The sequence below is a fragment of the Psammomys obesus genome, unplaced genomic scaffold (genome assembly GCF_907164565.1).
Source record: "Psammomys obesus unplaced genomic scaffold, mPsaObe1.curated_primary_1811, whole genome shotgun sequence".
NCBI lineage: Eukaryota > Metazoa > Chordata > Mammalia > Rodentia > Muridae > Psammomys > Psammomys obesus.
The window spans coordinates 12,696,257-12,711,072 of record NW_026594428.1 but is presented as its reverse complement, the minus strand read 5'-3'; the positions used below and the strand labels follow the sequence as shown (position 1 = coordinate 12,711,072).

Sequence of the window (14,816 nt, the reverse complement as noted above, 5' to 3'; positions counted from 1 at the left end):
TCAGTAGAGTGTAAATTAAAACAACACCACCTAAAACACATTATATAGGTATAGAGTTAAGTACATGTCAGAGATGTCAAGCGACTAAGTACTTCTGTAGGAGGTTGCTAGAAGAGATGAAGGAACAAAATTTAAACCAGGCAGGCCCTTTCTCTTTTTAAATAATAGTTAATTTGTATCCTGAGCAACATATAATTCAATTCTGTACTCTCAGTGTCAAAAGGGACTGGCAGAGGTCAGTGAGCACAGGGCTCAGGTTCCTGCAGCCTACTGACATCCTCAGTCACTGCAGCACAGTACCGTGCGAGCTTTGACCTTGCGAGCTTTGACCTTGGCATGGCACTTTCTATATTGAAGGAGACTTTATCCACGAACCTACTGCTGGGAGCACTATGGAATGGGTCCTTTGACTGGTTTATTGAACCCTTACACTTGTGAGATAAAAGGGTTATAAGAACAACCCCAAAATACACAAAACTTGCCTCACTTTTCCAAAGTCACAATGTTAGCTCAAAGAATACTGAGCTTAGCTTCTCTGCCAATGTATTATTAGCACGTTCTCCTAAGCGACCTAAAGTAAGAATCTCTTCAGAGATTTAACTGCAAGCCAGTCCTAAAAACTACATAAAAGCTGGCAGTCATCCTTCATTCTTATTTAGAAATAAAAACCTTCACAGCAAGTCCTTGGCATGCTCTCTTCTTTCCTTACCTGCATTTCATCAATGTGCACAGAGCCATGGACTACTTCCTAAGCCAAACACATTTGCAGTGACATTCAGGTTTGCTCCTATGTAAGACTCAAAGCCCCTGACGTAGGTTTCTCTAACATGTGATGAGTTATTCCAAATTTTAAAAAAAAAATTAAACTAATTTTGGAATAGACAAATCACTTATGTTTCCTGCATTATGTTGACAGCCAGAAAGCATTTGAAAGCTGAGGCAAGAAAGCAACTGTCAGGCAGTAATGTAGGTCCCAGAGCCCAACAAACACGTCACCACTCAAAAGCTTTAAACACTGCTCAAAAATGACACTTTGAAGACTAACATGATTCTGACTTTATTAGATCAGAACAAATGAAGTAGCAGCAAAAGATCCATTCTGCAATCTGGCTTCACTGGTCCTCAGACAAGGAGGGAAGTGCAGTGAGAGATACATCTCTCAGTCTCAGCCTCTCAGAATCTCACTTGGGCCCTAAAGTGCATCTGCTTAGTGGCATTGTTTTTCATTCCCGTCTTCAGCATCCACTTTGATTTCATCCTCTGGACATACTGCATGTCCCGTTCACGCATGAGAGCTGCTCCTGCGGTTGGAAGGAGGGTAAGAAATGAGGCAAGGGTCTCTTATTTACTGTCAGAGAAAGTCGAATCTTTGTACAGAGTTTCCAAAGCTGGCTTAGGGGAAATGGGTTCTTATACTTAAAGACAGATGCTAATGTGGGAGTTCCAAGCAAAAGACTTCAGATATCCAATGTATCCAGAACTGTGTACAGGAACTTTGTAAACAGTATACACATGTGCAATGCTTTCAGGCACCAGAGCTTTCTGGGACCAGAAAGGCAGTTCCCTAATCTTCACCACCTCCACCTAGACTTTCTTTCCCAGAAGAACAAAGAAGACAGCTTTATCAGCACACTATGAGAGTGTGGTTTCAAAGCTTAGTACCTTCAGTTGTCAGCTTTACATAGAATGAAAGAAGCTACCAAAGAAGACTGACGACAGACCTGTAGTAACCTGCATTATATCATACATGCACTATGACAGTCAACCTCTCAGCTCTAAGGTAGATACTGTTAATCATTTTCTTTGTATGAATGAGCAAAGTGAAACTAAAACAGTAATTCTCATGAGTTTATGAAACCACACATGTCATGTGAGACTCCACAGCACCCTAAGATACTACTTAATTTCTGTTACCTCCAAATAATTTCAGCTTGTCATGAATTCTAAGATTCTTTTAATAACTATTATCTTCTGGAAATGTTCATGATGCATATTAAGTTACTAGGCTGGAAACATTAATTTTTTTAAGTCATGGAGTCTCGGACTTACTATTACTAAATATCATGTGGTAATGGAAGTCCCAGAGCTAAGAAGTCAAGCTTCTCCTGGAAAGGACCCAGAAGGACAACAAATGATAACATGGCACCCAAGCCCCCATGAAGTCCATGCATGTAAGCATCAATGTACCTGTGCTGCCTGTCCACCCCAGGGCTCGGTATTGTTGGAGTACTCTGCCCACAGCCTTCTGATTTCTAGCAACCGTCACAGCTCTTGGCAAGCCAAATCGTTGTTTGTAGTATCTCATCAAGGAGCGATGACCCACTCTGGCACCTGTTTTTTAAAAGAGCAATATTCAAATACTACTTCTTTCAATTGAGAGCTATAAGCCAAAGGCTTCCCAAAAGATCGTCAAGAGCACCAAGCCTTAGGGATCCTAGTAGAAAAAGAGGTGTAACCTGGACAATGTTTATTTAACAACAGAAAAATACACCAGTCTTATGAAAATATATATGTATATACAGATAAAGGCCAAAAATCCCTAAGAGAATTGGAGCAGGACAAAAATGAAATCATCTTTTCTCTGGTTCAGTCTTCTATTCCAGCATTCCTCCAACAGAAACAAATTTTACCACACAAGAACACCTGGCACCTGCTGTAAACATCTTCATTGTTACAGGTGGAGTGCTACTGCCATCTAGTGGCTGAAAGAGATGCTACTGAACAAATCACCAACTGTTGTTGGTGAGGCAGCTCACCAACAACAGAGCCAGTGAGAGGGCACAGCAGGCATAGGTGCATGCTGTACTAACCCGGCACCCCCAGAAACCACATTAAGGTGGACAGAGAGAATCACCCTCACAAGGTTGGCCTCCTTTCCCGCACATACCACAGCACATTCACACAAATACCCCAACTCCCACACAATAAGAGTAATTAAAAATTTTAAACAAAGAAAAGAACACATACGTTTCAAATCAGAAAACCAAGGGACAACAGTATTGGCCATGTAAAGTGTGGAACTTCTATAATTAGACTAATCAACCCCAACATAAGCAAAGTTGTTTGCTGGAGGAACAATTTGAGTGAGGTTGCTATTTAAGGGTTAGGTATATCTGCTAGAGGTCCAAAACCCATTCCAGTAGTCTGTTAATGCAACACAGCCACATTCATCCATAGAGATATCAGCCTTTGTGCTACAATGAATAGCTACTATAGAGACAGAATGGCAAACAAATCCTAAACTTTTGCTTTCTGGTCATTTATAGGAAAATTACCAAATAGTACGGCTTGACTTCTGATCACAGAAATTAACAAATACTACCATAATTTTTAGTATTTGTTAGTGACTGTGGTTTTTGGATGGCTAACTCTAGGCTCCCCCAGAGAAATGCTTTTCAAAAGGTAATTCTACCATACTACAATCAGAGACTGGTCCGTAGGCCAGTAGCATCAACCCCCTGTGGGTTTACTAATAAAAGCAGACTATGTTTTTAAGAAAAATACTAAATTAGGATATAAGCAATCAAATACCTTTCCAAATAGAAAAACACAGGATATTTAACATGGCATGAAATAGCCATTCCCACTGAAAATAAATAAATATGGATGGGTAAAATCCTGTGTCTAGTTTCTAGAGTAGTTTTCAACCTATGTAAATAAAACCATTAACAAATATGCAAACATGAAACAATATATCACAGAAGCTGTAGAAAGCATTAATTGCTTTTAAGATCTACATCTGTAACTGACATGAAAAAAAAAGTATCGAATTATTTGAGTTCCTGTACCTGGCATAACACTTGAAAGATATTTACTTGCCACCCAGATGTCATGTTTTGTGATCAGACTCAGGTGTTGACAAAAAGAACCTTCAAATTTAATCTCATGTTCTTTGGTTACCACTATGAATTGATAAAACACATGTCTCTAATGCCAGGTGTTGATTTAGACATTTCTGTGGCGAGACCTTGGTTTACACCCATGCCTCAGTTCAGGGAAATATGATCTCTGAACATCCGTGTGAGATTAATTTCTCATGAGAAAAGAACCACATCTACACGAAAGTCCTCTCAGAAAAAATTTCAGGATTATTTACTGGAATTTCCAAATTACAATGTTAAGTCAGGAGGGCCCAGATTTGCAAGGATGATTATCCCTAACTGAGTAATGATAATGTTGGTAATTAGTATATAGGAAGTCAATATGTAAGCAACACTGGGAATACATCTTAGAGCTTCAGAGAGCCTCAGAGGCAGAAGAGAAGTGAGCTACTCTTGCTGTCAGTTAACAGTGAGAACTTGGCATTAATACCATATAAAGTGCTAAGTGCAGCTCAACCTGAAGGCTCGTGGGGAGAACAGATCAGCTTTAGAACACTGTGACTGCCCCATAACAACAGTTATGTCTCTTTAAGAAATTCCAGTCTATCTAGCTTTCATCACGTAACTGTTTATAAAACTGTCTATTCCTACTGGACAACCAATGCAACTGATAGAAGAATCTCCAAATCTAATTTCCTAAGATTAATTGTGCTTTTCTCATGGACGTGACAGCAGTCTCATCTGGCCAGTTGGCAAATAAATCAATGTATCTTTCACACCAATTTTCTCCATATGAACTGAAAGAGTAAAGAAGGAAATGTAAAAGAACTGAGCCAAGCTACAATCTTCCAGAGCAATGCTCAGAGTGCCCTCTACTGGATATTTTTTCATAGTCTCTGGATTCATCTTGCTGCTGATTTTACTAATTAACAGTCTGGGTATGTATCTACATTTAAGGTGCCACAATTAACGCTTTTGAAACCAGCTTAAAAGCAGGCCCTTAGGTGTATGATCCTTTCCAAATTGGCCATGTTAACCCTGGCAAACAAATGACTATACCCAGAAATTTCCGAGGTTGTTTATTCAGAAACAATTAGCTGATCCACATGCTGCCACTACATTTTTATACAATGTATAATTTGTATAAAATTATACATTTCAATTTTCTGAGTTATTACCAGCCTATAATGAAGCACACGAGAAAATCAAGTATGATTCTTAGTTCTTACAAGCTTCCTCTGCTCACATTTTCCTTTACTACTACAGAACAAATGGACTCAAGCTTGCCTTCCCTTTGAAAGTCACTTCCACCCTCTCAGTCAACAAACATTCATTCTGTTTTAATGTTCTGAGACCCATTACTAAAATGAAAGAGAAAAGGCAGTCTGTTCTGAAAAGTAATGAGAGGTTGCAGAGGAGGAATCACATTTACTGCTTTATAGCTCTGCATGTACATACCTTAATGATGATAGAGGACAATTATTTCAAAAGTGGCAATAGGGAAAATTTTAGTGTTCCCAACATAGAAAATGGTACAGTATGCAATGATAAATATGCTAGTCATCTTGGCAGAATCATTATATATTATATGCATGTAGTGAATTCCCACTATATCTCATAAATAGGTAAAATTAATATGCATTCACTTAAAATATATGCATGTTTTTAAAAGGTAGAACACAGACAAGGAAGACAACAGTTACAAAAGAGTAAAGTGAACTACCAAACAGATGCACAAGTATTCTAGGAGCAGAGGAGATGTTCAGGAGTACTCTCAAAGGGGTAAAACCAAGATGAGTCTTACGGTGGAGTACCAGAAGAACCACTCATACAGAGACCCAGAGGAGACCAGTGTGTGGCAAGAGGTTACCATAAGTTTTCATATTCCTTGAAGGCAAGGAATATATCCAATATATCCATTCCCAGTATGGAACCATACAGGGTAAAGAAAATATACTCATGCTTTGGAGAAGGTGGTGGTCATTATAAAGAAACCAGACAGATGATGGCTAGAAGAACTGTGACACAAACCAAATAACCTAAGAAGAAAAATATCCAAAAGACATTAATTACTCAATTATCTGAATGGGAGAAGACAATTCCTAAAGAGATACCCATTTGGGGCTTTGATTAACTTTAGAATATTCAACGACCCTAAGAAGTATTTTCTACATAATTAAGTATTCCTTACCAATTTTCAAAAATGTCAAGTCCAAACGAGAACTTCACCCAAATAGAGAGTGATTCTCAAATAGGATATGGCTGTAATATAATGCTGAAGTCTATACAAAATGAAGTAGAATTACAGTGCTCTTCAGACATGCTTTGTAAGAATCACCTTAGTCAGCTTATTTAAGATCTGCTGTTACCTTACTCTCCAGGTAAGAGCTAAGAATGAGCAAAATGGGGACAGATTATCTTACGAGACGAATCACATATCTGCACAGCCCCTCGTCCGTGTAAGGACACTGGTTCCATAATTCACTCTTAGATACTGGAACCCAAGCATGCTCAAATCCCTTATAAAAACGAAAGAGGCAGCACTTTCATGCGGCCCACACACTTCCCTATGTGCCGTACTGTTGAGACTGAGTACAATTACACCATACTGTTTCAGTATAACCAGCACATGACCATTTTATTTCCCTAACATCTTCAATTCTTAATTGGCTAATTTTGCAGGTACAGAAACCATGAACACAGAAGACTGGCAGTATTTCTCATTCTATGAAAACTAGGTTTGGGGGATTATATTCACCCGCTCACCACTGTGTATTGTGTACTGTAGGCTACAATACACTACAATAAAACTTCCTCACTATGTAGGAGGAATTTTATCCTCAACATACCCTCTCTGCTCTAGGCATTAAAAGATTATTCATTGGAGCTAATGACAGCTCCCTGTACGTCATGGTGATGTTAGATATGTTTTGCTGCTTAGGTACATTAAAAAAGAAAAGCAAGACTTTCCACACATATAATGCTTCATCAGATACCTTCACTGGCATGAAGATGCCACTACTGCTATACTACTACTGCAAAACTCCTTTGCCATGCAAAGACTTAAGAAAGGCTTGGTATAAGGTCCTGAAGAAACTGCTTGGTCCTGTGTCAGATTCATATATCAGACAAGAGAATCTACTTTACAGAGCTGACATAAAGTCTGAGTGTGCTCTGTGCTCAGTAAGCAGGAAGTATCTATTAATACTCTACTATCATCTCTACATTCCCTTCTCTTTCATTTCAAACAATGGCCTCAGAGATTCTTCCTCATTGCCTCATTTCTTTCTTCCTACACAATAAAGAGCAGTGGATGCTTCTCATATTCATTACTTTTTCATCTTCTCATTCCTGGGAAATTCTGTTTTCCAAGGGAAAAGGCAGAATTAATCCTCTGTGCCTCCCCTCAACTACTAGAGATAGGCAATCCAAGCATTGTTATTCAAATATCGACATACGCAAAACTATTTTGGAAGCTTGCTACAGTTTGAATACGAGATGTTCCCCAAGTGAAGAAACTAGAAACTTTAGGTGGTAAGACCAAGTTAAGAAAAGTGCATCACTATAGCCAGGTCCCTGGAGGTATTCATTCTGTCCCTACTATCAGCTATGAAGTAAACAGTCACCTCTACCATGTAGTCCCATAGCCATGATATTCTTACCTGTTCTTACATAATCTTCTGAAACCATGAACCAAGACAAATCCTTTGTTTAAGCCAGGGTAAAGGTAACTAATATATAGCCTGAGCTATGTATGGACACAGGTATCAGAAGAATCAGTTCAAAGAGGGAGAGGAATATCAACCTCAGCGAAAAGCTAGGGAGATGCTTAGTTGCTAAAGTGCTTGTCATATAAGCACTAGGACCTGAATTCAAATGCCCAGAACCTAGGTCAAAAGCTGAGAATGTTTGCACACCTCTGTAGCCCCAGAGCTGGAGCCACGGATCCCTGGAGCTCATTCACCAGTCTAGCCAAATAAGTGAGAAACTACCAAATAATATGGAGCAATAATAAAAGTAACTCAGGAAGATGCCCAACATTGACCTCTGACCTCTACACACATGTACCTATAAACATATATACACAGATTTACTAGACACAAAGAAAAAAGACATATATACATATACAGAGAGATAGAGAATGAGGGATCTATCAGTTTACATTTTTAAAAAACTTTTTAAAAACCTAGTCAAAATAGTCTAAATCTGGAAAGAAACAAGGAAAAACAATGACTCAATTTTAATGGAACAGCCAACTTAAGAGCTAAGTAGCTACATTTAAAGTTTACAAGTACTTGAGAGCACATGCATGCATTCACTTCACACACACACACACACACACACACACACAAAACCACTTTAAGCTTCATGTTCTTTACCCTCAGTACGGCAGGTAACTGATGAAGACATGCTTCCTCCACAACACACCAGCATCCAGCTACTTCTTTCTGAAAAATACACTTACCAGAAGGAAGTATCAGCTCCATGGTTTCATCATCACATTCCAAGATCTTTTCTGAGGACAACTCTTCAAGTTTATCAGGGTCTTGCCCCTCTTTGTAATCTGGGTAGCTACTCCTGTAACAGTGAAATAATTGTAATAAACAGACTTACCTGAAAGAGAGGCATGCAATTGTAAATGAGCAAAACTGCCAACTGCTTGCAGGGAATGACCACTAAAAGGACTGAAGGATAAAACTACTGCCAAAATTTCTCTGCAACAAACGTAACCAAATGGCCCTTAAGAGGATGTTTCCCTCGCTCTAGAAAGGTCACCAAATGCAGAAGATAAGAGCCCAGAGCTAGACATGTAGTTACATACCATTTACAAGATAAACAAGGTCTAGAAAACTGCAGCCCAACAGAATTCTGTGATGACAGAAAAACACATTTTTATGTCTCTCACATGTTCGCTTTAGATACACAGGCCTTTAAGTACTGGACTTTTTAAAATGCAGGTAGTGTGACTAAATCACTGAATTTTTCAGCACAAGCACTGAATTTTTAATATAAATCTTTTATTTCATTTCTTTTAAGTGGCCATTAAGAATATTACACAGAAGAATCTGTTTCTAAATATTTCCAAATTTTCATATTTAACTAGACATGCAAAAATAAGTGAATAACTATAGACAGTGATGGAGAGATGGCTCAGGGATAAAGTACCTGACATGAAACCAGACCTGAGCTCAATTTACAGCAACCACATAAAAACAAGGCATAGCACTAGGGGAGTGAAGACACTAGTACCTAAGGAGCTTGCTGGCCAGCCAGTCTAGCTGAATGAGAAAGACAGAATTACCATTAATATAAGGTAGAGGAAGTTGGGTTGTATAGCAGAATGCAATACAATACAATAATGTTAAAGTGACCTTCCATGTTTGAGGGTAAGAAGGTATAAACTGGCAGTCATAGTCTATAGAAGGCACTGAAATATAAAAGACTGAGTAGGAACCTACATATACAAGAAGCAGATGTAGATAAAGAAGTCAGCACATTTATCTATAGTTCAATATTTCAAGCAGTATGGCCTCTTGACTTATTTGCTTAGCCTACTCCCAATTAGTCATTCATTCTAAAGGTCAAACCCTGCTATCTGACAGGAAACTAAAAAGGGATGAATATTATTTTATTGCTTGGGGAAGATGCTTTATTTTATTTATTTATTTTTATTTTTTTTTACAATTTAGTCACTTTATATCCTGATTGTAGCTCCTTCCCTTATCTCCTCCCGGTCACTTCTTCCCTCCCACTTTACCCCCATCCCTCTCCACTTGTCCACTGAAAGGGATACTCCAAAACAATTTTTTTTTTGAGACAATGTGTGTGTGTGTGTGTGTGTGTGTGTGTGTGTGTGTGTGTAGCCTTGGTTGTCATGGAGCTTGCCCTGTAGACACGGCTGGCCTGGAACTCACAGAGATCTGCCTGCCTCCACTGCCTGGGGGAAGATGCTTTCTATCTCCAGCAGAAACTCAAATCTGTCTTCTATCTGCCACCACCTCTCTCCTAATTATGCAATCCAACTGCCACCCTCAACTGCAAACTTCAACATCAGGAAGACAGGGCAGAGCAAGTCCTAAAAGATTAAAAATTTTCTGACCATCTACTCGAGCTGTGGCTGCTTGGCATGGTCCACGCACATACACTATGCTATATCACAGAAATTTTGACATTTTAACTAATTATTCATGAACATCTAACCTACTTGTTGTATAAGTATGAAGTGCTCAAGATTCCTGTTAGAGCTACCTAAGGCCAAGATCTGGCATAAAATACCAAACAGTTCAATTTCTTTAGTCTGTGATTCAAAGTCTCTCAGGGAACCCAACTGTGAAACCTAATTTTTGTATTTCTATTCACAAGGTAATTTTGTTAATCAAAATTAAAGTTCTGACTATTTAATCACAAAGAACAAAACCAAGTCAGTCATTCATACTCACTTTGGGCTGGCGGTCTCCACTTTTCTAGATTAGTTTGAATAAGCTTTTAGCTTAGATACGTGTAATATGGGTTAAGAATATATCAAGCAAAGCTGAGTGAGAGATCACAGCTCACAGCATGGTGGGCCCAACTCATTTCCAAGAAAAGGACAGATATCATCCATTAGCACTCCAGTATAAATATGACCTCAAATCACTTCACAAACTCATCTTACCTAAAGTCATAGAAGTCTGCAAATTCCAAAGCAGCATCACCATCTGTGAAGAGCTTGCAGTGGCTTTTGTCATTCATGTGTGCCTGGACAGCTTCTGTGGAGTAGAAGGATTTCCCTTTCTCATTACACCACAAGCAAATCTTGCCAACACCGACTTTTTCTCCTGGTCATATGGAAAAAATATGAAATCAATCTTCCGAAGTCAGGTTAAATCTCAATATTTACTCTCACAAATTAAAGACACTTCTTCATCAAAAGCAAAATGATTGAACTTACCCAAATATTTAATCAGTCCTTTCAAGTCTGAAAGATATTCTATATCAGGAATAAAAAAGCTGTGGATTTTAGTCATATGAGCCACATTCTTCACGAGGGAGCTTGAATGATGGGAACAAAATAAGCAGTCGGTTATTGGGATGGCACCTAGGGGTGGGCTCTCTCCAGCCTCCTCATCTTCTGCATCCTGGTCGTCTACTCCAGGGTTCTCACATTCCAATCCATCATCTGAATCAATATCTTCCCAATCTTCAAGCCAGAGTTTTGAAAAACAAATTTACTTTTAGAGGTGTGGTTAAGCAAGCAGTCAGACACCAAATGCTTCACGACATAGTACATGCCCTGCCTGTCCCCCTGAAGCCAAGTTCTCTTTCAAGACATCAATTTTAGCTACGTATTTCCCCTCAGACAAGTTTGAATGATAAGAAACTAATTGCTCCTTTCCAGCTCCTGGTAAGCTCTTTGAAGAAGTCTCTACCTTGCTTCCTATGCTTCACAGCCCCTAGCGCAGTACTAGACAGAGTTAAGTGGATTCCTACCTGGTTAGTTGGCAGTGTCTACCATTTCCCCTTCACAGGAATACTTAGTGTATACTATGGTGTGTGCAGGGGTGTTATATGAATGCTTTATCATATCCTTCCAAGTTCAACCTAATCATCAATGTGACAGTGGGTCCTCTAAGAGCCCTCAGGACTGAACTCATATACTAAGAAGAGGAATTAGGTGAACTTGCTAGCCTCCCTTTTTTTAGCGTTTTGCTCATCCTTCATGAGTATACTACCTAGAACTCTCTGCCTTTTCCATCATGTAAACAAAGCCCTAGAAAAATAACCCTCCATGGAGCAGGTCCTCTCCATATAATCAAGCAGCCAGCAGCTAGATGTTTTACTTCCCAGCCTTCATGACTGTGGCAAAATAGGTTCATACTGCTTATAAATTACCAGGCTTAAGATATTTTGTTATAGATGCATAAACAGACCAAGATATGAACACAAACACTGTCAGTATTAACAGTGCTGTAGGGGTGAATGAATAAAAGGCTCATGAAGTGTAAAAGCCTTGGCTGCTGGCTAGAAGACCACATTTCAGACTTATAGGCAGTTTGAACCCCTCACTCAGTTTTAATCAACTATGTGAAATGCAAACTCATAAGAAGCCACTATAATGACAAATTCTACAGGAGTGTGTCAACAGTCTTTCTGTGCTCAGGTGTAACCATTCCTCATCCAAACTAAAAGTAGCATATTCCACCTGTTTATAAAGTACCTCTGTTCTTTTATTCTTTTTTCAATCAACACTTTAGGTCTTGGATCCACAACAGAGAAGCAGACATTTAAATTGCTTTTGGTCATCATTCTAAAATGTCATAATGAAGCCAATCATTTTATACAATGCTACATTTTATACATGCTACTTCCTTCAAAACATATAAAGAAGACTTGGTATAAATAAAAAAAAAAAAAAACAATTTAAACCTTGTCTTGTCAATAATTAAGATGCTTAAACAATCGCACTGTTCCCTTGGTCCACCGTGAGTTTGGTGGGGCCGGGAGCAAGCATAAAAATGGGAGGCCTACAATCCATCTGCCGAAATAGTTGAAAGAAAGAAATCAGGTAACGTTCTATCCAGGAAGGATATCGGGGGCCTATAACCCAGCTCCCGCGGAAGCTGAGGTAAAAGGTTAAGAAAGTCAAGGACAGCCTGGGAAAGATAACATAGAAAGGACCGGCTGGGCGTCAGTGGAGTGCTCCTCCGACCATCTCCCCTGATTCAATCTCCAGTGGGGGGCCATCGCTAAGCCCGGCCCAGAGCTCAATCTCAACCAGGAGGTTTCCTGGGAGCCAGAGCCCACCCGAACCCCGACAGGGCCAATACCTTCCTCCTCCTCATCCTCCTCCTCCTCTTCCTCTCCCTCCTCTTCACTGTCCTCCGACTGCTGCTTCGCCAGCTTCTTCGCCTGCTGTTCGAACCACTGGAGCCGGGGCGGCTTCTCCGCGGGGTCTCGCTCCTGAGTGCCCCGCCTGCCCGCGCCCGCCGCCCTCCTGGATTCTTCCGTGGGCACCGAGAGCGCCTTCTTGGGAGACGTGGACGGCTGGGCCTTGATGGCCTGCTGGATGGCGGCGTTCATGGCGTCTTTGTCCACACTGTCCACGTCCAGGCCCTTCTCCAGGTTCTTCTCGTTCATCATCTCCACCTGCCGGTTCACGGCCTGCACCGCCTTCTTCTCCAGCTCCACGTGCCGCCGCGACCTGAGGTGGTTTTCGTAGGCGTTGAAGGTGGCGAACTTCTTGCTGCACACGGTGCAGTAGGTGGCCGTCCCTTTGCTCTCCTCCTCGGCCACCGCGCGCTGCGCCCGCACCCGCTCCTGGAAGCCTTCGGCCGTCACCGGGGCCATGTTGGCCACCTTGCGCCGCAGATTGTAGCGGTGCCAGTCGGTCTTGTAGTGCGCCCGCTGCATCTCCGCGTCGCGGAACGCCACCCGGCAGGTGATGCAGGTGTACGTCGCCATGGCCGGGCCGGAAGAAAGAGACGACCTAGCCAAGAAACTAAAGATCAGCCTTCTAGTCCCACAAGAGCCTAAGACACTACCTCGCCCACAGCCACCAACACCCACACCAGACCCAGGCTTCCGGAGTCTCACTGAGGGAACTTCCGTTACGTACAGGAAGCTAATAGCAGCTGGGAGGGAAGTCCCGCCTCCTTAGCCACGCCCCGGAAATGGTGGCGCTTCATTTCTGTCCAGGTGCTAAAGGATCCGCCCTGTCAATCAGAAGTGGGTGTTCCTGGAGGAAGTTGTCACCTCCTTGTGACTAACGGTGTTTAGCTGTTGTGTCGTGTGCTGTGACGCGGTTAGTGATAGCTATGGGAGATGAAGGGCGTGGGCGCCTGGGGCTGCTCTGGGATGAGAAGTCTCGCAAGGCCTCTCGCTTGAGGTAGATTCCGTCAGGACAGTCTCCTGCTCCTCTGGAATGGAAGCTCAAACGTGACGATAGCGTGGGACTTCCGAAGTCTACTTCAGGCCAGCTGTCCTAGTGACCGGAAACAAGTCCCAGACCCAAATCCGACTTTGCATCTTAGGGAGTGAACAAAACTCTTGAATGAAAAATTTTCCTGCTGGGTGCCAAAAGCACAGCCTAGCCACTGTCCGACAGAATTATAATCCGAGCCACATGTAAAACTTTAAATCCAAGTAGCCATATAAAAAGTAAAACTATGTGAAGTTGCTTTTAATGATGTAAATACTATCTCAGCATCTCAGAGCTAAAAGAATTTGTAAGAAAGTTCTACATTCCTTCGTTGGTACTCAATTTTGGCGATCCTGTGTGTATAATAGCAACAATCCATATCAGTTTGAAGTTGTCCCATTTCATTTGCTCAGTATGCCTGTATAACTTCATATATATGCAGCAGTGTTTCGTAGAGTAGAGCCACCATGACTCTCAAGCATTGACTACGTACTTTTACAATATTCTCTAATGCGGGTCATCTCAGTTAACATGAGAAGACTTTTCATAAGAGCATGAGTAACGGGCCCCACAGGGGAGTGGGGCCAGGTGGACTTTATGGATTGGTTTGAGAGTGGCTACTGCTAGCTTGTATTGTTTTCCCCGAGCTTAGCAATGGAAGTCCTGCACCTGAGGAAACCATACAGTTATGGACAAATCAGAAGGCCTAGTAACACATCTTCTTAGTCATCTTGAGTGTATAAATTCCGTGAAAACAGGCTTCCCTTCCATTGCTGCATACCTAACATTAGAATAATACCAAGACAGAGACTATTCAAAATTTCTTAAATCTACAATTCTGAAGCACAAAAGTGAAATTTAATAATTTTGTTGCAGAAAGCTTTATTTCAAGATTATCCAAAAATTTTGCGATGACTGAGCTTTCTAGACATATTCTCTTTTGAGAAATGTAGCTAGTATTGGTCATCAACTGAACTGAGCAAAATATGTGTATTTTCAAAACTTCCCTGAAGCTTTTTTTTTTAAATTTATATTTTAAAAAAGCATTTCTGGATTTTTCCCATTTGATTTTGTACTTACTTCATATCTTTATTAAC

At 40.8% G+C, this 14,816-nt stretch overlaps 1 protein-coding gene across 1 annotated transcript; it reads right to left on the bottom strand.

Annotated features, from left to right (window-relative positions):
* Positions 1–1,041: 1,041 nt before the first annotated feature.
* Positions 1,042–13,380, bottom strand: Znf622 (zinc finger protein 622). The gene is made up of 6 exons (XM_055619020.1): positions 12,629–13,380; positions 10,753–11,001; positions 10,477–10,639; positions 8,287–8,399; positions 2,188–2,331; positions 1,042–1,301 (listed from the first exon to the last, which is right to left on the bottom strand). Exons 1-6 carry the CDS (start codon positions 13,260–13,262, stop codon positions 1,174–1,176), a joined length of 1,431 nt encoding a protein of 476 aa, XP_055474995.1. The 5' UTR covers positions 13,263–13,380; the 3' UTR covers positions 1,042–1,173.
* Positions 13,381–14,816: the final 1,436 nt, after the last annotated feature.

What these genes read in the sequence shown, in the direction of transcription:
- Znf622 (XM_055619020.1), bottom strand. Translation starts at nt 13,262, where the DNA reads ATGGCGACGTACACCTGCATCACCTGCCGGGTGGCGTTCCGCGACGCG. An exon ending in GGAGGATGAGGAGGAGGAAG is followed by an intron (nt 11,002 to 12,628) that starts GTATTGGCCCTG and finishes TCTGGCTTGAAG; the next exon opens with ATTGGGAAGATATTGATTCA. An exon ending in GGAGCTGATACTTCCTTCTG is followed by an intron (nt 2,332 to 8,286) that starts GTAAGTGTATTT and finishes TTTAAAAAACAG; the next exon opens with GTGCCAGAGTGGGTCATCGC.